We start from the raw sequence: 25,394 nt of genomic DNA on the forward strand, positions 1-25,394 counted from the left end.
CTTGACAATTAAAGATTTCACAATGCACCCAACTCACAACAGGAGTGATTTTTTTCCTGGTACCTAGAAGGTTACATCTAGATATCCAAACTATATAAGGTCAACAATCTTATTCAAACATGTTCATCTGACTCTGTCCAGATAACCTCACAGAGGGTCATCTTGTCGCTACATTAATTCTAGAAATTATTTGGTCATTATCACATTGCTGTTTGTGCGATCTTGCTGTGTGCAAATTGGCTGTCACGTTTCCTACATTACAATAGTCACTACATTACACTTCAAAAGTACTTGGTTGGTTGCAAAGCACTTTGGAATGTCTTGAGATTGTGACGGGCGCTATATAAATGCAAGTCTTTGTTTATCTTAAGGTCTTCCTAGATACCCATAGTGCCTGGCGTCAGTCTTCTGCTTTGTATTAAGGCTGCGCTCAGAAGGAAATTATTTTATTTGCTTCAAGAAAAATGAAGAAATCGCTTGCCTTCATAACAAGCTGAGATATGACATAAAATCAGTAGATGCCTGCCTGCCAACAGAGGTTAACAGAGAGTTGGGGTTGTTCCTAACTATTACACATTGAGCTCTAGGCTCACTTTCTGGATACCAGGTGATCTCCTGCTCCACTGTCTTATTTAGTCACAGGAGATTAACCATATTGCACCAACTTGACATTTCCATTTCCCACATGTCATTGTGTGGCCTCTCTGCAAGAGACTGACAATTTGGGTTTCCACCCACTAGGGACTGGGTTGAAATGGCAGAACGCCTTTTACTTAGGACCCTTAAAGCAGCAGAGAAATGGTCAGATTGCTGGTGCACATCGGATTTGAATCTGGATCTGGATCTCAGACAGTGTTCTGACCCATTGCAGCACCCACTCCCTTCACATTCTTTTCTGCAATTTAACCTTATCTATATTTCTTTTATATTTTACAAATATAGTGCTAGATAGTAGTGGATGAGAAATTAGACCGTCATTTCGGCAGAAAAGTGGCAAATGGAGTTCGATCCGGAGAAGTGTGAGGTAATGCATTTGGGGAGAGCAAACATGACAAGGGAATACACAATAAATGGAAGGATACTGAGATGTGTAGAGGAAGTGAGGGACCTTGGAGTGCATGTCCACAGATCCCTGAAGGTAGCAGGTCAAGTAGATAAAGTGGTCAAGAAGGCATATGGAATGCTTTCCTTTATTAGCCGAGGCATAGAATATAAAAGCAGGGATGTTATGCTGGAACTGTATGAAACACTAGTTAGGCCACAGCTTGAGTACTGCGCACAGTTCTGGTCACCACATTACAGGAAGGATGTAATTGCACTAGAGAGGGTGCAGAGGAGATTTACAAGGATGTTGCCAGGACTGGAGAATTTTAGCTGTAATGACAAATTGGGTAGGCTGGGGTTGTTTTCCTTGGAACAGAGGCGGCTAAGGGGAGATTTGATTGAGGTGTGCAAAATTATGAGGGGCCGAGATAGAGTGGATAGGAAGGACCTAGTTCGCTTAGTGGAGGGGTCAATAACCAGGGGGCATAGATTTAAAGTGATTGGTAGAAGGATTAGAGCAGAAATGAGGAAAAATGTTTTCACCCAGAGGGTGGTGGGGGTCTGGAACTCACTGCCCAAGAGTGTGGTAGAGGCAGAAACCCTCAACTCATTAAAAAAGTACCTGGACGTGCACCTGAAGAGCCATGACCTGCAGGGCTACGGACCAAATGCGGGAAAGTGGGATTAGGCTGGGTAGCTCATTTCTCAGCTGGCACAGACAAAATGGGCCGAATGGCCTCCTTCTATGCCGTAAATTTTCTACGATTCTATGATTTACTCAAGCAGTTCAGAAAATGTTGTGATTGGGAAGTAAAGTCATAGGAATAGAAGAGTCCAGATAATTTATCACAATAGGTCATCTTTAATTCTCTTATTTTACCCTCCAATGAATTACCTAACATTGTTATTCTGTAATTTGTATGTCATAAGGAGCAGCCACAATATTTACCCAATCAAAGGCTCCCCTCATGTAACACAGTGCAACAATTCAATACAGCAAATAGCCTTTGCATCAAATTTCTGAATATTGAAATACCTGAGGTTAACATTAGGGATCAATTAATGCAAGGATTAGAACAAAAATATGAAGAAAAACTTCAAGTTAATCTTGGGGCCATGTGACATTAGTAAACACGTTGAACTTCATTCTCATTGTTTTTGATGTCACTTGGACCCCCCGACCCATGAAATGACTGCCTCGTCACTCAATCTGAGCTGTCACTCATTGTAGTAACAGTACACAATTTAATGAATGCCAAGACTTGTATCTGCATCTAAAGTGAGTTCTTTGATTTACTTTCTATGAAGCTGACATGATATTAAACAAAAAAAACCTTACAGCTAGATAATACGCACGGTTAATTACACACACATAATTATCTGGGAAGATCACCGTTGCTAACATATTATCCAGTGTCCGAGGACTGCTATTGAATGCCATTAATGATCACGACTGTAGGTAGACACACAAAAAAACCTTCTCAGGGATTCTGGTTGTTTGGATCACACTTCAGCATCACTTTGATTCCCACACCTTCCTTTGTTTTTTTAAACGCCTCGAGAGCCTCTTCCAGGGGAAAGCGGTGTGTGACCAAAGGCTTCACATCAATCCTCTTTGAAGCCAACATGGCAATTGCCTCGGGCCACCTAAATTGACAAGAACAAAGGGGAGAGGAGAAAAACAGTACAATAAAATAAAGTATAATTGTATTTATTCATGTAATGATTTGCATGCCTTGATAATCTTCCATTTTCACTTACCATATTTTTGACTGCAGTTCACTTTTACAATGAAATAATAACTCAAGGATATATAGTGTCTTTAATGCAAAAAAAGTTCCAAAGCATTTCGCAGATTGTCTTAAGAAAATGGGCACTGAGCAAAGGGAGAGATTAAGATGGATGACTGAAAGCTTGCTCCAGGAAATGGGCTTTGAGCCTTTTAGCGATATTTAGCAATCTTGTCCTTTTATTGCATCAAGGTGGGTAAGATAGAACTTTACAAATATCATTTTTTTTTAAATAACTGGGGAAATTCTTGTATTTTCTCCTTCCTCCATTTCTTTCAGGTCTCCCAGCACACCTTCTGGGCTGAAAGGAGAAATGAGCTGCTCCTTGACGTAGGTCAGTAACATTCCATAATTGGCCACTAGGTGTAAGTTAATAGATGATGGCTTTGAACTGAACATAATTTACCTGAATTTTCAGAGGGTGTTTGATCAAGTTCCTCATGTGAGGCTTTTAAAGCTATTAAGACTCAGAAAGAAATGGTAAATTAGTTGGCAGAATTGAAACTGGTCTATATGGACAGGGAGATTCCTGGAAATATGATAACGTTTGCTCATAACCCAAATTATGTGGTCAAGTGACTAGTGTAAAGGAGACCGACAGCATTCAAAGAATTTGGTCCAACTAACTCAGATGAGACGTTAACCCAAGGCCGTCTACCCTCTCAAGTGGAAGTAAAAGATCCCATAGCACAATTCTAAAAAGAGCAAGGGAGTTCAACAGATGTCCTGTTAACATCCTAACCAAGACCATGAAAAACAGATTATTTACCTCATTGCTATTTGTGGAATTTGTGGTTATTAGTGGGAGCTTGTTGTGTGCAAATTGGCTGCTGCGTTTCCCTACACTGCAACAGTGACAACACTTCAAAAGTGCTTCATTGGATATGAAGCACTTTGGGATGTTCTGACGACATGAAAGGTGCTATATAATTACAAATACTTTCTTTCTGAAGTGGATAGGTTAAGGAATGGCAAATGGAATTTAATGTGGACAAATGGAAAGTAATACATATTGAAACAGGAGGCAGCAGTACTCATTCAATTTCAACTGGGTTTCTCTCCTACAGAAAGACAAAGCACTATACTGAGCAAAGGAAAACAAAATGTCACTGGGTCAATATCCTGGAATTCTATGGGCCAGAGAGAGGGCAGACTGAGAGAGAGATGGCAGAGAGAGAGAGAGAGAGAGAATCATAGAATCATAGAAGTTACAACATGGAAACAGGCCCTTCGGCCCAACATGTCCATGTCGCCCAGTTTATACCACTAAGCTAGTCCCAATTGCCTGCACTTGGCCCATATCCCTCGATACCCATCTTCCCCATGTAACTGTCCAAATGCTTTTTAAAAGACAAAATTGTACCCGCCTCTACTACTGCCTCTGGCAGCTCGTTCCAGACACTCACCACCCTTTGAGTGAGAATTTATTGTAAATGGGGTTCAAATTGTATATTTCATTGTACAGTACTCACGTGTTACAATATCTGAAAACCCCCCGAATATCCACCTCTCGGATTGCCACATCTAATACGGGGATGTTTGCTGAAGGTTTACCCATACCAACCAGAACCAAAACCCCTCCAGACTTGGTCGCCTACAAAAAAATATAAAGTATATACAATAAAAAACATTATTCATTCGAAATTTTGGTAGGATATTGAAATTTATCTGTCCCAAAGATTTTCACAGTGTGAAATCAAAGCCAAGGTTTTTCCTTTAACAGAGGACCCCTCTTAATCAACGAGCCATCACCATCAACTTTCCTTAATAAAAGCAGTTACAAATTCTGCTTTTTTATATTTAATAGTTTCTTTCATTCAAGATACAGAAATATTACAAGAATATGCAACTATTTTCTCGAACTGAATGAATAATATATCAGATTACACGGGGATACATCAAGTAAGATACAGAACCTAGATACAGAGAATACGCTTAAGTACCATAAGAAGGCTCACCATGTCTGGGTGTGTTTTCATGTCTGGAACCCAGGACATTCAGTTCAGAAACAGGAACTCATCTTATTTCAGAAAACTGGGTAGAGGGCACTCCTGAAGTAGGCTTAGTAAGTCACTGAGTTATAAAACAATTGCTACTGAAGAAGGTAGGTACCTTCTCAGGGCAACTGGGATGGGCAGTAAATGCAGCTTTGCCAGCATCACCCGCATCTTGAGAACTAATAAGTATTAAAAAAAGACTTGGAGTTTCGATGCTCTTCATATTCTAGATGATCATAGTAACCATGTGCCATCTGTGTAATCCAAATCAGAGCAAATTGAAGGCCTTTATTGCAAGGGGATTAGAGTATATAAGAGTAAGGAAGCCTTGCTGCAATTATATAGGGCTCTGGTGAGACCACACCTGGAGTACTGTGTACAGTTTTGGTCTCCTTACCTAAGGAAGGATATTATTGCCTTAGAGGCAGTGCAACGAAGGTTCATTAGATTGATTCCTGGGATGAGAGGGTTGTTCTATGAGGAGAGATTGAGTAGACTGGGCCTACATTCTCTGGAGTTTAGAAGAATGAGATCTCATTGAAACGTATAAAATTCTAAGAGAGTTTGACAGGGTAGATGCTGAGAGGCTGTTTCCCCTGGCTGGAGAGTCTAGCTAGAACTAGGGGGCATAGCCTCAAGAATAAAGGTCAGCTATTTAGGACCGAGATGAAGAACAATTTCTTCACTCAGAGGGTTGTGAAGCTTTGGAATTCTCTACACCAGAGGGTTGTGGATGCTCAGTCTTCAATATATTTAAGACTGAGATCGATGGATATTTGGACACTAAGGGAATCAAGGGATATAGGGATAGGGTGGGAAAGTGGAGTTGAGGTAGATCAGCCATGATCTTACTGAATGACGGATCAGGCTCGTGGGCCCGTAAGGCCTACTCCTGCTCCTATTTCTTATGTTCTTATGCAAGACTTAAAATACCCAAATGCTCAGACCCATTCTTGAGGGCAACAGACTCATGAGAGCTGCATCATTGTATATAACCAATTGTTGAGAAACAATTGCCTCAACTGTAACACCCTTAATCTGCATAACCTTACATATGAATGATTAATGGAATTAATAATGGGCTAATTGTTCCTTATTGTCCTTAACTGATTAACTGTATAGGGTCCTGAGGATGACTCCACGACTGGACTGCTGCTCAACACTCACTAGCACTTCAAACAGTCGAGCAGTGCTCCACTCGGAATTCAGGTTTTGGGCTGAGAGTAAACAATGGAACAAAATAATAGCACTAACATTCTGGGCAGCACACTGGGGGTCGAGGCTGAGCAGCCAGTTAATCAACCGTTTAAAGTGTTATTACGTGTTGAGCAGCACTGCTCACTAGACATCACTGATGTGGAGATGCCGGTGATGGACTGGGGTTGACAATTGTAAACAATTTTACAACACCAAGTTATAGTCCAACGACATCACTGATCATGGGATCAGTAGTACACATCAAGGATTGCTACCTTCTGATATATTGATCAGTCAGTTACAGTGATCATTTAGGCTACTGCTTAAATTGATCACCATGACACGATTCCACTGTATTAAGTTTTTTTCCACAACCCAAAAAAGTAACTAAAGATTCTGCAGGCTACTAAAAATACTTCAACATCTCAGTTTCTTCTTTATTTTCCTTTGCCTCAAAGCACTGACTCCTTCCTGGGGCACGCTTTCACGGATGATGTGTGCCCAAGTGGCTATTGTTCATTTGCGAGCCTTGACGGTGAACGTCAGCAGACTATTTTATCATTGGGGATCACAGCCGAGCTCAGTCCTGTCCTCACCTGATGATCATATATGTTCAGTAGCAGCTAGGGTTGCTGCAGAGCAATCCAGTATGAGACAGTTGAATTTTCCTCTCCCTAGCCCAGGGACGCTGAGGCCAGTTGTAAAGTCCACGCCTGAGCTCCGGCTGAGATCAGCAACTCAGCGTAGAGTAGAGTTAGGACTGTGACCTTCTTAGTCTGTATGGCTCAGCTGCTGAGCTGGCTAAACTCACGGAGCACAATGTCCGTTTTCTTTTTCCAACTTGCGTTGCAGGATTTTATTTTGTCTGCTTACCAATTTAATGGTAACTTGATTTCAATTACTTTGTTTAAAATTACATAGGTACCTGACTATAAAACTTCACACAGATATGAGCTGTGCAGCTTCCATACTTACATAAATACCCGCCTGCATACATAACTCCGCCCCAGTGCATTCGATGGATATATCGGGCATAGCTCCCCCAAGAGCATCCTTCACTTTCTGGCCCAGTTCCTTAGGGTTTGTGCTTTTCTCTACTGCAATGGTGAAACTGGCTCCCATCTGCTTTGCCTTCTCCAATCGATTCAGTGACAAATCTGAAATGGTGTATTGGCATTGTTACACCTATGGTAAATCTTGAGGTTTTATTTACATTAATGGTAAATAAAGATGATCAGCCCTTAAAGGACAAATACAAAACGTTTCAGGCTGTCAAAAATATGGCTATCTATCCTTTTTGTCCCTTTTCCTTCCTCGTTGAAAGTGTTGATTCCTTGCTCGTGAATGGTTCCAATAACACTAGTTACCTGCCATTACCTTGCCCAAGTGGCCATTGTTCTAAGTCCAAACCCAGTCAGTTGAGTATTCAACCACAGGGGCATCACAGTCTAGCCCCCTTTTTTGTTAGCGATGTAACATTCTGGTATGATTATAAAGTTATAGCAAAAGATGCCTCTTCCTCTCAATCATACTGTCTGAAACACGATGCCAGCACAAGCAGGACAAGTGATTGTGAATTATTTATTTTAAGTACGTATTCATTTGAGGTCATATGAAGGTCGCAGGTCCTAACTCTGCTGTACTGAGTTCATTTTTAAAACCAAAAACTGTAAAAGTAAATGGTTTAAAGATGCATTTTAAAATGATAAATAATGCAATTGCATGGGGAAAGGGCAGAGACATGAGACTAATTTGGTAGCTTTTTCAGACAGCCAGCACAGGCATGATGGGCTGAGTGGCCTCCTTCTATGCTGTAAGATTCTATGGTAGAGAGGCCCAAGAGTAATAAAGATTATTCCGTACATGAAGCTGAGGCAGTAAATAAAGAACTAGAGCTAAGCAGCAGGAAAAGATATAAAATTATTATATATTTTTAAATCGTAACTTTAATTTTCTCCTGTGTGTAGGCACAGACTTTTTAAAAGTTTAATCAATTATACAGACTTAATTTTTGATATCAGTGACAGATTTAGCTTTAAGTAAAGGTAATAGGGACACAGGTAGATGGAGCTGGAATATAGCACCACTGGGGCAGAGTTTTGTACAAACCAGAAAATTAAGGAAGCCCAGTTTGCCCTTCACTGAATTTAATGCACACAATATCATGGCAAGCAGCACGCGATTTTCTGATATGTACTCTGAGTGCACACAGTTCTGCACCAGGATCATTAAAGTCAAGAATTTACTGCAATTATATATTCAAAATATAATCCTGGTCTCTGGTCTATTCTTTTCAAATCCAGAGTTCGATAAAATAAAATCAGCTAGTATTGTAAAAAAAAGGGGGAAAACGAAGACATGTTGATTAGAAACAGTCTAAAAATAAGTATGAAATTTACAAGACTCAAGCAAAGTTAGAGATCAGGAAAAACTTTTGAGGTCAATTGACACCTTTAAAATGGAGCAGGATCGACATTCGTTGAGAAGGGGGCGGGTTGAGGTTTATAGACATAAATGCAGTGCTTGATTTTTTTTCACGGTAGGTACGGGAAGGAACTCAATGTTCCTTAAAGGGATCAACAGATGGTGGTAGCTGGGGGATGGGAAGTCCACTATAGAGTTAGAATGGATAGATTCTGGATGGAGTGGACTTGATCGGGTAAGTGGCATTTTCTTGCACCAGACTTTCTTATGTATTTAAAATTAAGACACACAAACAACTTACCACAGATTACAATCTGAGATGCTCCCATTGCCTTGGAAACAAGCAGATTCACAAGCCCAATTGGCCCTTAATGTATAAAAAAGGTGTCAGTTAGAAAATCACATGGCAAGTACAGCACAGAACTACATGGTAAATTTTCCTGGTGCAGGAACTCATTGACTCAGATGTGAAAGTGCTACGGACTGAGGAATGCTGACACATCTTTGATGAAAGGGAGGGATAACTGTTGTGCAAATTTTAGTCTGAGAGAGTATTGAAAAAAAGAGAGGTTTATGACCATTAAATACACTGTGCCACATACAATGAAAAATCATGCATGATTCCCTCTACAGCAACTTACTGATGGTCAGCCAGAGAGAGAAAGGCAACAAATATTCAGAGAATCAGACACCTGGAAACGTTTGTCAATGCCAGATAAATGGCAGTTCATTTGCCCACCTTTTCAGTGTGCATGGGAGTTAAAAAGGAAAGGAAAAATATATTCAAAACAGGGCAAAAAGAATTCAAATAAATGTTTAGTAGCTGCTAATAGTTACTGAATTACACAAGTAATTGCTTACCTGCCCCTAAAATGAAAACTTTGCTGCCAATCGTCACTCCTCCTCTGCGACAGGCATGAATTGCAACAGAAAGAGGCTCAATCATTGCGCCTTCCTCAAAGCTCACTGATTCAGGGAGCCTGCAGCAAGGAAATCCCACAAACATTAAACTTCACTGACCTAAATTAATGTCTGTGTGACAGAAACATAAGGCTAGATCTTATGAATTTCGTGCTCACAGCAGAGCTTCACTCAGCAGGCGTACATCAGAAATTTGGGCACAGATGCCACCCATTATGGATGGAAAATGGTACACTGATCTCTACAACCAAACTCCTACTAGGCATTCCTGTTGTATGAAGCTCTGCGTGATGGGAGCACAATTTCAAAAATACTAGCCAGAGCTCCATCAAGCAAAAGTTCTCATATTCTTTTAAAATTAAATTGGTTTTAAAACCGATGTGAGACAGTTGTACTTTTTGAAAAAGAATTCTTTGGCCTTTTTTATTACTAAAAAATAAAAAAGATTATCAGGTCATTAACACATTGCTGTTTGTAGGAGCTTGCTGTGCGCAAATTGGCTGCCGCGTTTCCTGCATTACAACAACGACTACACTTCAAAAGTACTTCATTGGCTACGAAGCACTTTGGGATGTCCGGAGGTCATGAAAGGCGCTATATAAATGCAAGTCTTTCTTTCTTTATTTTTGTGGGGAAAAGACAAAACACAAATACTGCCTAAGCTCTTCTACATTTGTATGGAAGTCTATCTAGCCCAACCATTTCCCAGAGAAAAGGAAATTAATTTACTCCCCTGCTAATGTGAACCTAACAGCATTGGGGGAGGAAGGGGGAAAAGTATGAAAGCTTTCTCATCCCATATCTGGGGCTGGTGATTTGTCACAGCAAAACATGTTGAGAATCAAGGAGCAGTTGTGGGGAAAATCAAGCAGATATTTAATTGCCACAATTAATCATATTTAAAACTGCATTTACAAAAATTCCGAACTGATGGATTAGGTATAAATCGCATTTCTCTAAAAATAAATCTCTGTGTGCATCAATAACTGACAAATACAATCGGAGAATTGATCTCTTGCAAATAAATAAATATCCAATCATAATGGAGATAGCAATAATCTATTTCTATTAATTCAAAGTAATTTTGCCCAAAATGTTAATTGTCCAGAAATTCAAATTAAGCAATTGCATTAAAATGGTGCGGGAAGCTTTTTCAGTAGTTTCAATTGAAATTAAGTGACTTAGAATATACAAGAGTGGACTATACCACAAACATTTTAAATCCCATCTATTTATCTTATAAAATCAATATGAGACAATGCTTCTTATAGAATGGCATGTTCTGTGCTTTGGACTCAGCCAGATGAACTGCAATGGGCTTTTCTTGAAAATGTATACATTTCAACTTGGAATGTAACCAGATTAGTGTGTCTGACTTTATGTTTGAGAGGAACTCTGTCCGACATATTCTTCTGTCTTACGTGGCATCTTTAGAACCCCTCACTTCACAAGAGTCTGGATGCCTTTTTGAACAGATATCTAGCACTGCCTGATATTCTTGGATCAAATCCCATTTTTAAAAAAAGATCTTAAATGACTCTATTGAATAAATCTGTTTGATAGTATACTCTTATGGAACTCTCCAACGTGACTGATATTCATCATTGAGGTGACAGGGGCGTGCAGTGGAAAACCTACATGCAATCCAGAAAATGATAAATAGATCTATTGTTCACTCAGGGCACGCCATCTCAGATTGCTTCAGCTGATAGGCATTGCCTACAGGAGCTTAAATTTCATGACGGGCACAATAAAAAGTATTTAGTGAAGCCTGAGTTGCCATTTCACAAGTGCTTAATGGGGAAAATAGAACTTGCACCAGATTAAAGTTTGGACAATTACAAGAAAAGGACTTCAGCATTTTCCATACACGTGAACAGTCAAACGTTCTGTTGGCCAGGTGTCTGCAGAAAACTACGGAGCTTAATTCGAATTGCTAACAAAGACACTGACTTTTGAACTGAGGTGACCTGGAGTTCAGTCACTGGTCTGAACTGGCCAGAACCGGTTTGAATTCGTTCCGCTTCTTAGAGGGACAAAGGAGCTTTGATGAGACACCAGGCCTTATTTAGAAAAGGAGTATTGAGGTGATGCTACCTAGCCCTTTGCAACAGAGCCAATCAGGGGATGACATTGACCACTCCAGCAACTTTGAGCCAACCGGAGAAGACAGCATCATTTGAAAAGACAGACTTGGGAATAAAACTGAAGAATTGCAGGCTTGGTGCTAGAGAGAGAGTGTTTGTTTGTGAGGGAGACTGACCATCGTGGAAGTAGGGACCCTACGTCAGGGACGTAGAGACGACGTCGAGAGTGAGAGAGCGAATTGCCTGGCCAGCAGTATCTCTCCTTTCCGGGTAATATAATATCCTTTCTATTCTGTGACCACTCAGGGAGTGTTCGTCAGAGAAACCTAGTGGGTGTGCGTTTAAATCCTAATACTCAGGGAATGTTAGTCAGGGAAACCTAGTGGGTGTGCGTTTAAATCCTAGTTTGAGTATAAAACTGTATAACCTGCTGTAAACTGCATGCCTATATCTAACTAGACGTATAAGCAGTATGTACATGATCTAATAACGTTAATAAAGCAAATTGAGAATTAAGAGAGAGTTTACTCTTCTCTGTGTACTAAGCCAAAACCGTTAACCGCTAACTTCCGGTCAACAGTTCCATTGTCATAAATTCATAATGTTACCCACCCACAATGTGCTGCCTCAAACAAACCACCAGAGTCATTTCTCCCCATATAACCGATGCTCCGAGGAACTCACTTGTAACAGTAGTTGGCATTGTGGGAGTTGTAGCGGCAAAGATTCCCATCATCGGGAGGGGTAGCAGAGAAAAAAATCGTTGGGGACAGGTTGTAACGTCCAGTTCTGCAATACTCATCATTTTCTCTGGGGACTCCAGGCTCAATGGCAACTCTGTCACCTGTAGCAGAGGAAACACTTGGACACTCAGTGCACAATCCTTTATTGACGATCAGTGTAGGGGTAAACACTGTGGGTGTTACACTTGGACGAGTCACCTTTATGTCCACACAGGAGGTATGACCTTGGTATGATATTTATGTGTGACTTCAACTTATTAATTGCTGGCCATCAAAGTGAGTGCCTCGGCTCAGGGAAAGGGCTCCCACATAAGGCACTTTCTTCTTCTTTGCAGATGTGTCCAAACAGACAAGTGCAGAAAAGACACATTTGAGCACTAGCCCAGCTTCGAGTCTCCCTGCTCGATTGGGAAAACCATCTGATGGTTCAAAGGTAAAGTCTGAGCTGTGACCAGTAAGGCCCCAGATTCAGTCCCTGCTTGACATAGCTGATTCCAGCTGGGGCAGCAGTATTGGGACTGAAATTGAGCACAGTGCCCCAAGTTTGCGAAGGGAAAATCAGCTGGTGTTCCCGCCTTGGACCCCTATTGGAGGGCGCATGCACGAATGCTAGACAGAGACAGAATCACACTTGGCTGCGATGGTCTCCATACTTGAACAGCCTGCCCACACTCACTGACCAAAGGTTGTTTGAACCAGGCACCCAAGGGTGATCACTGCCCATGGGACCACGTTCCAGTGAGGGGTTGAAAGCCTGCAGAAGGGGATCGCAGGGAAGAAAATGGGAGAGAAAAAGAATGCTGATCAGGCAGGTGACAGCTCATTCCAGAACCTCTGGCCACATGAAACATTTCTGGAAAAATGGGACAAATGGCACCTATCATACCATTACAGCCTGTGTGTACATTTCTCTTCCATAACCCGTGGGCATATGGGTGCAGATGAGCTCTCAGCAAATTAACATATATAATTAGTAATTACATAATTCCCCTCCCCAACATTGTGAGTACATTTTAGTTTTGCACATGGATCCATGTCACATACATTGGCACCTGCAACTGCTGAGGTAAATAAACTTTCTCTGTTTTGTGGACTGACCTGCTTTAAGATGTTGTACACCAGACCCCACTTTAAACACAGTCCCAGAGGCCTCGTGCCCCAGAACCATTGGTTTCTTTACAACAAAATCTCCAATTCCTCCATTTTGCCAGTAATGGACATCAGAGCCACAGATGCCAACTGAATGCATCTTCAGCAGAACCTCTGAAAGTACAACACAGCAAGAAAATTAAAACTTTGGGAATGCTGCATTTTAGAATTGGTGCCTGTCACATTTCGGAATCTTTTAACCACTCCACAGAAAGGATTTGGCAAAAGAAATACCTTTAATGTTGGGTCTTTAAGAGCATAGTATATCATACAAGTTAAAAAAGGCTTGGAGACAATAGATAGTTAAAATACTAATGAGCTTATGTTGATGTTGTCTCCCCATAGCTTGTAAATAATAAACAATTCATTAGACCAACCAAGCCATTGAAAAGGACCTCACACCCGTTGTGTTGAAAAGTCTTGATCCTTCCTCTGGCTGTAAATAGCAAGAGACAAAACAAACAGACACAGGCAGTCGGGGGTGGGGGGTAGACAGTGGGGTTTGAACCTGTGAAGCAATGAGCAACGGCTTTGAAAAGACTAGAGAATAATTAGAAATTACCTTTTTCAAGTCAAGTAAGACGACCCTGATATGGGGAAGCATGATATATTCTTATCTTTGCTTAACAATACAAAATAAAGTTGTACTGTTTGAATTAAGTGAGTCTAATTATCGCTGCCGGTCTGTATGTTCATCTCACTCTGAAATAAATCACTTATCGTATCAGTCTTCATCGCACCAAGTATTTGCTTGGACTGTCTTTGCAGAGATTGAAATAGTAAACCTGTGCAAAAGACAAACATCTAGTTCACATCACAAGGGGCTATTATACCACCCCCTGGTTACACTACTGTGCAAGTAAATACATGGTACTATTAGTCAACTGCCATAAAAGTAAGATGCTCAGTGTTAATTGTATGATTTATATCAATTAGTGTTAATTGTATTCAGGGTACCAACTGGGGACTCTCTTGTATCCTTTTTATAGGAAAGCTTATCTGGGGTGTGGTGTGTGTGTAAGGGGAATCGCTGTGAATAAAGTCTTGGAAGCAATTAAAGACCAGGCTCTAGTATTCCATCCTTCACCACATGGCTATCCAATTTTAACACTCAGATCACTTATGGGAGTGACTGACACACTGAACCAGAGAAGGTATCCATGGCAGGTCTAACTTTGTAACAGCGCCATTTTTTGTGTAGCAAATTCCTTGGGGAAAAAGTCCATTTTAAAATTTTGAGAAATAGGCACTGAAAATGATAACATGGTCAGTTTTATTTTTCAGGAAGTTAGGACTGGGAGTATTTGGTTGTGTTCCTGCTACTCATGAAATACTGTGCGGACTGGTGAGAGAGACAGCACAGCTCCAGCTCTAAGTCTAGAAAAAGAGGGAGGATTTTCAAACATCAGTCTAATTATACAAAGTTGCTGTCCTGCAAGTTTGTATTCAAATTCTACCAGGACAGCCCTTCCAATGATGGCTTTACCTATCATAGCTGAGGCAATGAATTAAGATTTTCCAAGGAATATTGGACAGTTACAGAATTCAATCTGCCCCAAAGGAGGTAAAATTCTCAGAATTCCATGTAACAAAAATAAAATTTGACTTAAAAACAGAAAATGCTAGAAACACTCAGCAGGTCAGGCAGCATCTGTGGAGAGAGAAACAGAGTTAACGTTTCAGGTTGATGGCCTTTCATCAGAACTGAAAGATATTAGAGATGAATAGCTTTTAAGCAGTGCAGAGTCAGGGCTCATCGACCTTAAACTCTGTTTCTCTCTCCACAGATGCTGTCTGACCTGCTGAGTGTTTCCAGCACTTCCTGTTTTTATTTCAGATTTCCAGCAACCGCAGTGTTTTGCTTTTGTTTTAGAATTGGACTTATTCGTTAATCATAAACCAAGGACCCTTATTTCCAACATCTTCTGTTTATTTATTTTAAGTTACAGTGCTGTGCCTGAAAATCATTAAGAATTAAGGTAGGAAAGAATAAAAAGACTTACCATTATGGCCTGGTTCTGGGATTGGACGTTTTTCCTGTGGAGGATGGGAAATGTATTTTAGAAAGGTCTGATCCTTCATCGTTGTAACAGAAATCACAACATTGAGATTCTACCTCTACTGTAATTACAAATAAAATGGAACTACGAATAAGAGATTTACTAGAATGGTACCAGGTATGTGGGACTTCAGTTATGTGGAGAGATTGGAGAAGCTGGGGTTGTTCTCCTTAGAATAAAGAAGGTTAAGAGGAGATTTGATAGTGTCCAAAATCATGAACAGTTTTGATAGCGTAATTAAGGAGAAACTGTTTCCAGTGGCAGAAGGGTCGGTTCCAGAGGATACAGATTTAAGGTGATTGGCAAAAGAGCCAGAGGCAACATGAGGAAAAAAATTTTAAGCAGCGAGTTTTGTGATCTGGAATGCACTGCCTGAAAGGGTGGTGGAAGCAGTTTCATTAGTAACTTTCAAAAGGGAATTGGATAAATACTTGAAGGGAAGAAATTTACAGAGCTATGGGGAAAGAGCAGGGGAGTGGGACTAATTGGATAGTTCTTTCAAAGAGCCGGCATAGGCGTGATGGGCCAAATAGCCTCCTTCTGTGTTAAGATTCAATGATTCTAAGAGCTACAGGGCATCCTTCTTAATCAGATCTAAACCTTAAAGTCACTCAAAAACCAGTTGGGTGTTGTGATGGGGATAATGTAGGTGGTTCTTTTGGCATATAAGCTAAGTTGGACTGAATGTCCTACATCTGTATTTATCCAGTGATCTTGCAATTAGGCCCATTAACCTGGACACTTACTGGAAGAGATTGAAGCAGTCATCCTCCTTTATTAAGTCTGTGAACCTTGATGCTCACTTAAGCAATACAAGGAGTTATCCTTTTGTAATCAGGCATGATAATCTAGATTCTCGCTATGGAAGATACTTGGAAAAACGAGTGGCTTATCTGGGAATCTAGAAATAAAAGAATGAATTGGGTGTCCAACTGTGGCATTGTGTGCTGAAGCGGCAAGTGATTATGACAGAGTGGCTGAAAATGGGTCTATGCTCACTCTATTAAAGCTCTTACTGAGTTCACCACTTGGAACTACACAACAGTGGTCTGTGGTGATTTGCTCCTCCTATAAGGAAGTTGAATCATAGAACTTTACAACACAGAAGTCTTTCTATTGCATCTGTGTGAGCTCTTTGAAAGAGCTATCCAATTAGTCTCATTTTCCCATACTCCTTTTTTCCCAAATATTTATCGACTTCCACTTTAAAAGCGACACGGATTCTGCTTTCACCACTGTTTCTGGTAGGCATTCCAAGTCCTAACAACCCCCTATGCAAAAAGTTTTTCCTAACTTCTTCCTTTGATCTTTTAGTGATGACTAAAAGAATGTATGAATGTATGTCCTCCAGTTACTGATTCACCAATCAGTGGAAATTGTTTTTCCTGATTTACCTCGTCAAAACCCTTCAGAAATTTTAACCTTCTCTGTTCTAATGAAAAGTGTCATTTGGAACATGTCAGGACCATGTGGGGATTCATGAGTGAATCTTTGCTCTACCATTCCATGCCACAATGGTTTGGAATGGCAGCATCCAGAACCCACCTTTTGCATGCAACTTGAATTCAACTGTGGAACTCCACACTGCAGAAGAAGATGCAGCACTTTAAAGGAAATTTTACAAATTTGCTCCCCCAGCACTGAGCTTCACCACCTAGGAACACTTATTGGGAATTCCAATAACAAGTGCACAACCATATCGACAAGCTTACATGTGCCAACATAATCTCTTGTATGTACCATGTGACCAAACTGTACAAAATACATGTGTGTACTAGTAAATAATCCTTGGCACTGTAAATTGACAAATATGACAGGTAAAATTTGTCTTCACTTCACAAACTTATTCCACAGAACTCCTAGTGGCCAGGTCCTGCCAGTACTTTGTGATAGTTGATGGCAAAATTGAACCGGAAATGTTGATATAGAAATTTACAGTGGTAAATCTTGACAGAAAAGTGTGGCCAACAATAATGACAACAGGAAATAAGGTTTGTGGACAGGAGGTGCATGCCCTAACAAGATTTTGATAGTCTTTCCTTAAAGATTTTTTTAAAAATCAAGACAACAAAAAAAATCTCCTTTTTGTGCTGGTATTGTCATCCACTTTTACTGTCATGGACGCAGTTTGCAAAGTTAATATGTAATTGTGCAATTGTGCTGACAACATGCTTATGCAACCATCACTACATCATTGATCAAGCTTGTTGAACGTTACAAACATTTGTAGTGGAAGTTTTTACTGCTAAAACTCCTCGGTTAAAAATCACAGCGTCTCTGCGAATGCAGAGTACAGACTCCCTCCCGGGCCACCCTTGCCCTCAAACTCCACCACCTGTCAAGTCTGTCCAATATCCAAGACACATCCATTCCTGAATGTTTAATATTAAACCAAGCTAAGCAGGTTTTCTTCCACACCATGTTTTTTAAAAATCTTGCAGGGTAACAACCTGAGATAAATGTGAAAGTTCCAGTAATTACAGCAGAATTAACATAAATCCCCTAACATTTACCCAGGAATTCACAATGCTCCTAAGATTCACAGGCTATTCTACGTTTCGACTGCTCCCCTAATTGCCTTTATTAAGAAAATACACTGATGTGTTGGCTCTGCATTTGTTTGTTTCCTCTGTAAGATCTGCAACTTTCATCCTGACCATCTCACTTCCTGCAAGAACAAGGTATAAAATTAGACAAAAAAGAGATAAATTGGTTACCAGTCTCAGATCGTTTCTTTCATAGAGCACCACGGACAGGTTCTCTTGCTGTTCCATCTTCAATCTCTCAGATTAAAAAAAAGTGTGGCGCTCGCTAGTTTCTACCAGTTCTAAATGAGTCCAAAGGCCCTTTTATCACTGACCGAGTCCTTGAGCTGAAGCCTGAATTGCAAGCTTTTAAAATTGTCTACTGAAAAACATAACAAACAGAAGCCTCTGAACACAATTTATAGGATAACAATCTGCATTCATGATGAATAATAGCAATTTGTGAATATTCCAACCATTACAGAAATCAATCCCTACAATTTACAAACTACAGACCGAGGCCTTGAGCTGACCCCTGAATGGAATTTAAAATGTTATCATTATTGAATGAACGCAGGGCTCCTTTCAATCCTCTCTTCTGCCTACAAGTTTGCTGGTTGGAATTTTTTTGAAGTTGCTTTAACCCTTTCTTTGTCGTGGACAAACGTTAAAATGTGTCAACGGTTGGCAGTCATGAATATGATAAAATCATACCAATCCTTACAATTCTGGCACTACATTGGTTCAAAATCCAGGTGTCAGCCATGGCTCAATGTGAAATACCACCCAGGCAGTTGGGTTATCTCAAACTAGCTCTAGCCAGTACTATGGTTTCCTCTCGTCTGCCTTTGCTTTGTTTGCGTCTCTTATCTCATCTTACTCAAGCATCTCTACAGACAGTATCTCCAAAGGTATCATCAGGAGGCCCAGCTACTGAGCTGACGACTGCTTAGTTGCAACTGCAGGAGACAATGGGGATCAATTTTCCGATGGCCGAGCGGATGCGTTCGTGGTGGGGGGCTCCTAAAATTGCGGATTCCCAGAGTGGGTCCAGAGCCTGGCTCCAATCCGCCCACTTCCGGGTTCCCCAATGACGCGAATCGGTGCGCGTGCAGCCCCTGCATGCGGAACTCCCACCGGCAATCAAAGTTGGCGGGATCCCACTTAAGATCATTATCTAGGTACTTGAGGTCGTTTACAGACCTCATTAGTTGGAGATTTTAGGAGGATTCGGATTTTGGACTACCCAGAGCGTGTTTCCCATGCTGGGGGAAACACTCCCTGTTTAAACAGATGTGTTGCAGCCAGCAGCCAGTGGTAGCTGCAAAGGTCCATTTAACAGGTGCGGGGTAAACCCTCATTCATTGCAGCAAGGCACTGTGTCACCTCAGACAAAGTTTTGCCTGCCACACCGTTGTCTCCACACTCCAAATTATTAAATCATACCCTAAACTCTGCTGTCCAAACACATTTACCTACTTTGTGGACTCCCTCACGCTCACACCGTCAGGACAGGGGGGGGGGTTCCATTACTGCATTCATCACTCCATTGGAGGACGAGCAACACCACCAGCCTCGCCAGGCATGCCGTCCACCTCCGCCACGTGGAGCTACACAACACAGCGCTGCGCAACAGGCACCTGCACAAAGTAGTCGTGCAACTACATATACACCCACTGTAGGGTGACCCAATGGGTGGCATCAAGGATGTTCACAGAGAACCTCATGAAAGAGCATTATTGCACAAGCCAGTCAAGAATGGCCAAGACGTGGCAGTAGTGGTGACAATATGTAATGTGAGTTGATCAGAAATCAAATATAAGTAAAAACCATGACAAACCCTCAAACACCCTTGTGTATCCCCTTCATGCTCACGACACGTTTGCCTTATGATTCCTACTACACATACGTGATGCATGCCCTGTGGCTGCAGCACAGGTAGTGGCAGCTTGGGTAAGGCTGACCGTGAAAGAGGTGCATCAGAGGGTGAGTATGAGATAGAGCCATGAGATTGAGCCATGAGATTGTGAGGATTGGGTTGAGTGGTAGTGGTGGGATGAGTACTGGCGAGGTGAGTAAGTGCAGGTAAGATGAGGATGAGCTTTGAGTGGGTGTGAGAAGTGATGTGATAGAGTAGTATTGGCAGTGCAAAAGGAGATGTGCGGTGGGGGCGGTGATGTGGCAGACGGAGTGCAGGGGAATGAGTAACTGTACTCACTTCGGCTGACCTACTTAGGTCATTGAAGCGCCTCCTGCACTGTATGCAGGTGTGTGATATGTTGGTGGCACTGGTGACCTCCTCTGCCACCTCGAGCCAGGCCTTCATGGTGGCAGAGGCAGGCCGTTTCCACCCGTCCGCTGGGGAGAAGATCTCTGTCCTCCCCCTCCTCCTCACCCCATCCAGTAGGACCTGGAGTGAGGCATTATTAAACCTGGGAGCAACCTTCCCCCTGGGCTGCTCCATGCTGTAGTTTTGGCTCCTTTCAGCAGCATCAGTCAGTGGAGGACTGCCCCTTTAAATAGGGCTCCTCCAGCTGACAGCCTATGATGCGGGTGCACAGTCCACCCGCTGCGCAGCTGTCCAGCGCAAAACCCGGAAGCCAAGGTAAGTGGCTTCAATTTACTTACGATCGCGTGGGGAACCTACCGATTTTACTGGGCGGTTTACCCACGCACCCAGTCGACCCCCACTGGCAACCCGCCTCCCTCCTAATATTGGGCCCAATGTCACGTATGTGGTCACCTACTTCTGCAACTTGAGCCATTTTTAAGCTATTTGCTTACTTGTTTTGCACAGAGATACACTGGGGCTCGGCAGTCTGACAAGCTGAATGTAAAGCATGCTGGGATACTTGACCAAATTCATTCCTTCGCCTTCCCATAATGCCTGTGTTAGCCATTTTCTACTAATGTCTCTAAAACCTACATACAGCATTAAGTAATAGTGAGGATTTTGTCCTTTTGGAAATAGCACTTTGTCCACATGGTGTTTACTTTATCCCAGTTGTGTTGTTTTTGGCTGTACTCAAAATGTTAAACATGCCCTTATTAACCTCAGCCATTCACTAGTACAAGTTGAAATTCAGGTTTGTACAAATTGCACTCCTGGTAATAAATGTATATTTTGCTCAAACAAATGACCTACCCCGAGGACATTTGGCAAATGCAGTACACCCACAAGCCAGGTGAAGCTCAGTAGGATTTTTTTTTTAAATATTATAAACTAGCATGTGATTAACAGGACAGAGTGCAGCAAACATTATTTCACTGAGGCCTTGTGCAGAATCATCTTGAGCACTCCAGACGCTTGGGCACAAAATCTAGGCTGACATGTCAGTGTGTTACTGATGGAGTGCTGCACTGTTGGAGATGCCATCATTCGGATGAGCAATTGAACCAAAACTCCCATCTGTCATGGCACTATTCGAGGAAGAACAAGGGATTTCTCCATCTCCTGGCCAACATTTATCCCTCAAACAGATCATTAAAACCAATATACTGCTCACTTATCGCATCGCTTTTTCTGAGACCTTTTTGTGCGCAAATTACACTACATTACATTACAACAGTGACTACAATTCAAAAGCACTTTATTGGCTGTGAAATGCCTTGTGACATCCTGAGTTGTGGAAGGCACTATATAAATGTAAGATTTTTCTTTACTCTGGAAAGGCTGTAGTCCACAACCTCGGGAAAGCCTAGATGGTACATGAAACAACATAGGTGCAAGAGATAAGTTAGGAAAGATAACACAATAAGTACTGCTCTACCATATATATTCACCTAGATAAGACCCCTGACCCTCACTTTCTAGTCAAAAAAAACACAAAACAAGAAATCTATGACCCACATTTAAGATGAGGGTTGCTATTACCACTGTACTACTGGCCCTATCCCTAGCCGCCTTACCTTCATACAGTAGCAAGATGACTGAACTTCAAATAGTTGACCATTTTCTCACCCTCAATCCACATGTGCCATATCAGAGGTGCCAAACTCATTTCATATGGTGGGCCTGATCTAATATCCTAGCTCTTGGCATGGGCCACATTCAGCAAAACTTATTAAAATAGAAACAGATAAAAGATAATCCATATTGGTACTTACATTTAGGTTTTATTCACTGCTACTCGCTGATACCTGGGGACCAGCCTCTTCTCTGCACTACCTTCAGCACTTGAACATCTCAGGTTTCTTGGCGACCAGAAGTGGATTCAGGATTCAAGATGCAGTCTGAATGGAACACCATGAAGTTTGATCATTACCTCCTCTGACTTGCATTCTACCATTTTGGCTATGCAATTTGACGTCCTATTGGCTTTGATGATTGCTGTGCTGCATTGGTTGATCATGTTCAGTGTCAGGTTTATCAAGGCTCCTAGATCTCTTTTAATGTCCTCCTTAGCTATTTCCACACCATTCATGGCGTAGTGCGTCATCTATTTTTCCTTCTTATATGCAGCACTTTACACTTGTCTGCATTAAATTTCATCCGCCATTGTCCTGTTACACTTACATTCTTGTCTAACTCCTTCTGCAATTTCTGATCTGCCTCCTCTGATTCCACTGTCTCTCCTTGTTTGGTATCATCTGCAAATTTGACCACTTTGCTTTGAATCAAGGTGGTTTATATAAATCAGAAACAACAGGGGTCCCAGTACTGAGCCCTGAAGCCAACTCATTAGCTCCCCCAACTTTGATGTGTCTCCTTTAACACGTACTCATTGTTTCCTGCGCAGTTCCTTATCCGTTCATAGGGTTTACTCTGAATCCCCGCAGCTATGAGCTTAATAGCTTTTCCTTGAGGAAAATAGGAACAGGCAGCTCCTCGAACCACTCAATTAGATCATGGCTGATCTGTACCTCAACTCCATTCACCCACCTTTGATCTACACCCCTATTAAAAATTTGTCAAGCTCAAGTCTTGAAATTTTCAATTGACCCAGCGTCCACAGCCTTTTGGTGAAGAGAATTCTACATTTCCACTACACTTTGTGTGAAAAAGTGTGTCCCGATTTATTGAATGGCCAAGCTCTAATTTTTAGATTGTGGAACTATCCACCCTCTGGAATCCTTTTGTCATTTTAAACACCTTGATTACATCAGCCTTCAATCTTCTATGCCCAAGGGAATACAATCCAAGTTTATGCAACCTGTCCTCATAATTGAGCCTTTTGTCAAAGGCCTTTTGAAAGTCGAGGTACACGGTGTCATTAAGTTTACTGCAATTCACTTGGGTTGTCACTTCCCCAAAGAAATCAAAGAGCAAAATGCAATGTCATTGTCTGGATTTCTGATGCTTACCTGTTCCATATTTTATTATATCACCAACACCAGAATGGCGTGTACTAACTTAAACTAAGTAATATACATAATTATGGGGCACAGCTCAAAACTACATTTAAGTGAATCCAGGGAGCAAAAAAAAAACAGGAAAATCGTGGATAGGCAAATCTCAGGATATTTCTATGTGGGAGTCCGTCATTGGGGATCTGGGGTGGAGAATTTTCAACGGAGCAGTGGCTTGCAGTAAGTTAAAAAATAACACTTCACAGATGCCCAGGCCGCTTGTAACCGGGATCGAACCGTTTTGCAACTCAATGTAGTGTGAGTGGTTGCAGCCCCTATTTTAGACTCCTCCCGACCCGCACCAAGCGCAGTCCGGGAGACTCCTCCCGACCCGCACCGGCCGCAGTCCGGGAGACTCCTCCCGACCCGCACCGGCCGCAGTCCGGGAGACTCCTCCCGACCCGCACCGGCCGCAGTCCGGGAGACTCCTCCCGACCCGCACCGGCCGCAGTCCGGGAGACTCCTCCCGACCCGCACCGGCCGCAGTCCGGGAGACTCCTCCCCTCTGCCCGTGGCGAACAAGGAGACCGGAACCCCGAGCTGAGAAATTAACATCGGAGGGCAAATAAAAAGGGGCAATCCGCCCAACTAAAGCAGCTACGTGAGGAGAAACGCAGCGTCCATTTGCCGCCCCGATGCCTCTGACGCGGGACACCTACCTCAGCGGCAGGTTCACCGCCTGGAGCCCGGGGGGGGGGGGCGCCGCAGCCCGCCCCTCCTCGGCGCTGATTGGCCACATTCCTCCACCTGCCGCTCACTATACGCTACTAGGACAGCGCTGTGAATGTCTCATTGGTCCGTTGCACTGTCAATCAAGGAGCGTCCCGTCCCACCCCCTCCACCACCTGAGAGACGGTTGGTGGAGGCGCGAGGAGTAACGGCTCATTGCGTCGCGCGCCCGACAGTTACTGGGCGGGGCTAGGGGGGAGAGGTTAGGGTTCGGCCAGAGAGGGTCAGGTTGTGGGGACTTGGGAATTTGGGGGTGGGGGAGAATTGATTGGGAATTTGGGGTATGATTGAGACTAGGGGGAATTGATTGGGAATTTGGGGTATGATTGAGACTAGGGGGAATTGATTGGGATGGGGGTTAGGATGGTGGGGGGATTGGGAATTTTGGGGATGATTGGGATGGGGGGTTGGGATGGTGGGATGATTGGGATGGGGGAATTGATTGGGATGGGGGTTAGGATGGTGGGGGGATTGGGAATTTTGGGGATGATTGGGACTGGGGAGGAATTGATTCGGATATGGGGTTGGGATGGTGGGATGATTGGGACGGGGGGGGGGGGGGGGGAATTGATTGGGATGGTGGGATTGGGATGGGGGGAATTGATTGGGATGGGGGATTGGGATGGTGGGATGATTGGGACAGGGGGAATTGATTGGGATGGGGGATTGGGATGATTGGGACTGGGGGGGGGAATTGATTGGGATGGTGGGGGGATTGGGAATTTGAGGGATGTGGAGGGGGGTAGGGATTGTGGGGTGGAGTGAGATGGAGGGCAAGTGGACTTGTTACGGGGTGGGGGGGGGGAGAGATGTCTGATTTGTATTAGATCATGGTAGGCAGATGTGGATTACAGGCAGAAACATGATGCCAACTATTTAAAGTTATGAGTGCAATGTTCTATGTAATTATTTTAAGTTGTAATACCATACTCCCCACAGTTTGCTTTGGTTTTCGAGTATGAGAAAATCAATTCCATATTGTAGGACCATAGAATCATGGAATCATAGAAAGGTTACAGCATGGAAGGAGGGCCATTTGGCCCATCGAGTCCACGCCGGCGCTATGCAAGAGCAATCCAGCTAGTCCCTTTCCCCATAGCGCTGCACATTTTTTTCCTTTCAAGTACTTATCCAGTTACCTTTTGAAGGCCATGATTGAATCCACCACCTCCTCGGGCAGTGCATTTCAGATCCTAACCACTCGCTGTGTAAAAAATGTTTCCTCATATCACCTTTGGTTATTTTGCCAATTACCTTAAATCTATGCCCTCTGGTTCTTGACCCTTGCACCAATGGGAACAGTTTCTCTCTATCTACTCTGTCTAGACCCTTCATGATTTTGAATATCTTTATCAAATCTCCTCACAACCGTCTCTGTT

The 25,394-nt window shown here is 42.5% G+C and overlaps 1 protein-coding gene across 3 annotated transcripts; it reads right to left on the minus strand.

The window, feature by feature from the left end:
- Nucleotides 1-1,886: 1,886 nt before the first annotated feature.
- Nucleotides 1,887-24,030, minus strand: LOC137304819 (sorbitol dehydrogenase-like). Of its 3 annotated transcripts, none has more exons than XM_067973553.1 (11): nt 23,946-24,030; nt 22,045-22,170; nt 18,130-18,316; nt 15,356-15,389; nt 13,302-13,466; nt 12,145-12,304; nt 9,314-9,432; nt 8,754-8,819; nt 7,004-7,185; nt 4,307-4,428; nt 1,887-2,691 (listed from the first exon to the last, which is right to left on the minus strand). In XM_067973553.1, exons 3-11 carry the CDS (start codon nt 18,184-18,186, stop codon nt 2,526-2,528), a joined length of 1,071 nt encoding a protein of 356 aa, XP_067829654.1. In that variant the 5' UTR covers nt 18,187-18,316; nt 22,045-22,170; nt 23,946-24,030; the 3' UTR covers nt 1,887-2,525. The 3 variants fall into 3 exon arrangements, with proteins under 3 accessions (XP_067829654.1, XP_067829652.1, XP_067829653.1); XM_067973551.1 differs by having other exon boundaries at nt 18,130-18,319; XM_067973552.1 differs by lacking the exon at nt 23,946-24,030 and adding an exon at nt 23,242-23,260 and having other exon boundaries at nt 18,130-18,319.
- Between the last annotated feature and the right edge of the window lie 1,364 nt (nt 24,031-25,394).

The sequence above is a fragment of the Heptranchias perlo genome, chromosome 38 (assembly GCF_035084215.1).
Source record: "Heptranchias perlo isolate sHepPer1 chromosome 38, sHepPer1.hap1, whole genome shotgun sequence".
Lineage (NCBI taxonomy): Eukaryota > Metazoa > Chordata > Chondrichthyes > Hexanchiformes > Hexanchidae > Heptranchias > Heptranchias perlo.

Excerpts from the sequence above, each read along its gene's own strand:
- LOC137304819 (XM_067973553.1), bottom strand. The coding sequence starts at position 18,186 with ATGGAACAGCAAGAGAACCTGTCCGTGGTGCTCTATGAAAGAAACGAT. Across the intron at positions 13,467-15,355 it reads CCCAGAACCAGGCCATAATG|AGGTTCTGCTGAAGATGCAT; the intron begins GTAAGTCTTTTT and ends TTGTACTTTCAG. Across the intron at positions 9,433-12,144 it reads AATGCCAACTACTGTTACAA|GCTCCCTGAATCAGTGAGCT; the intron begins GTGAGTTCCTCG and ends TCCTTGCTGCAG.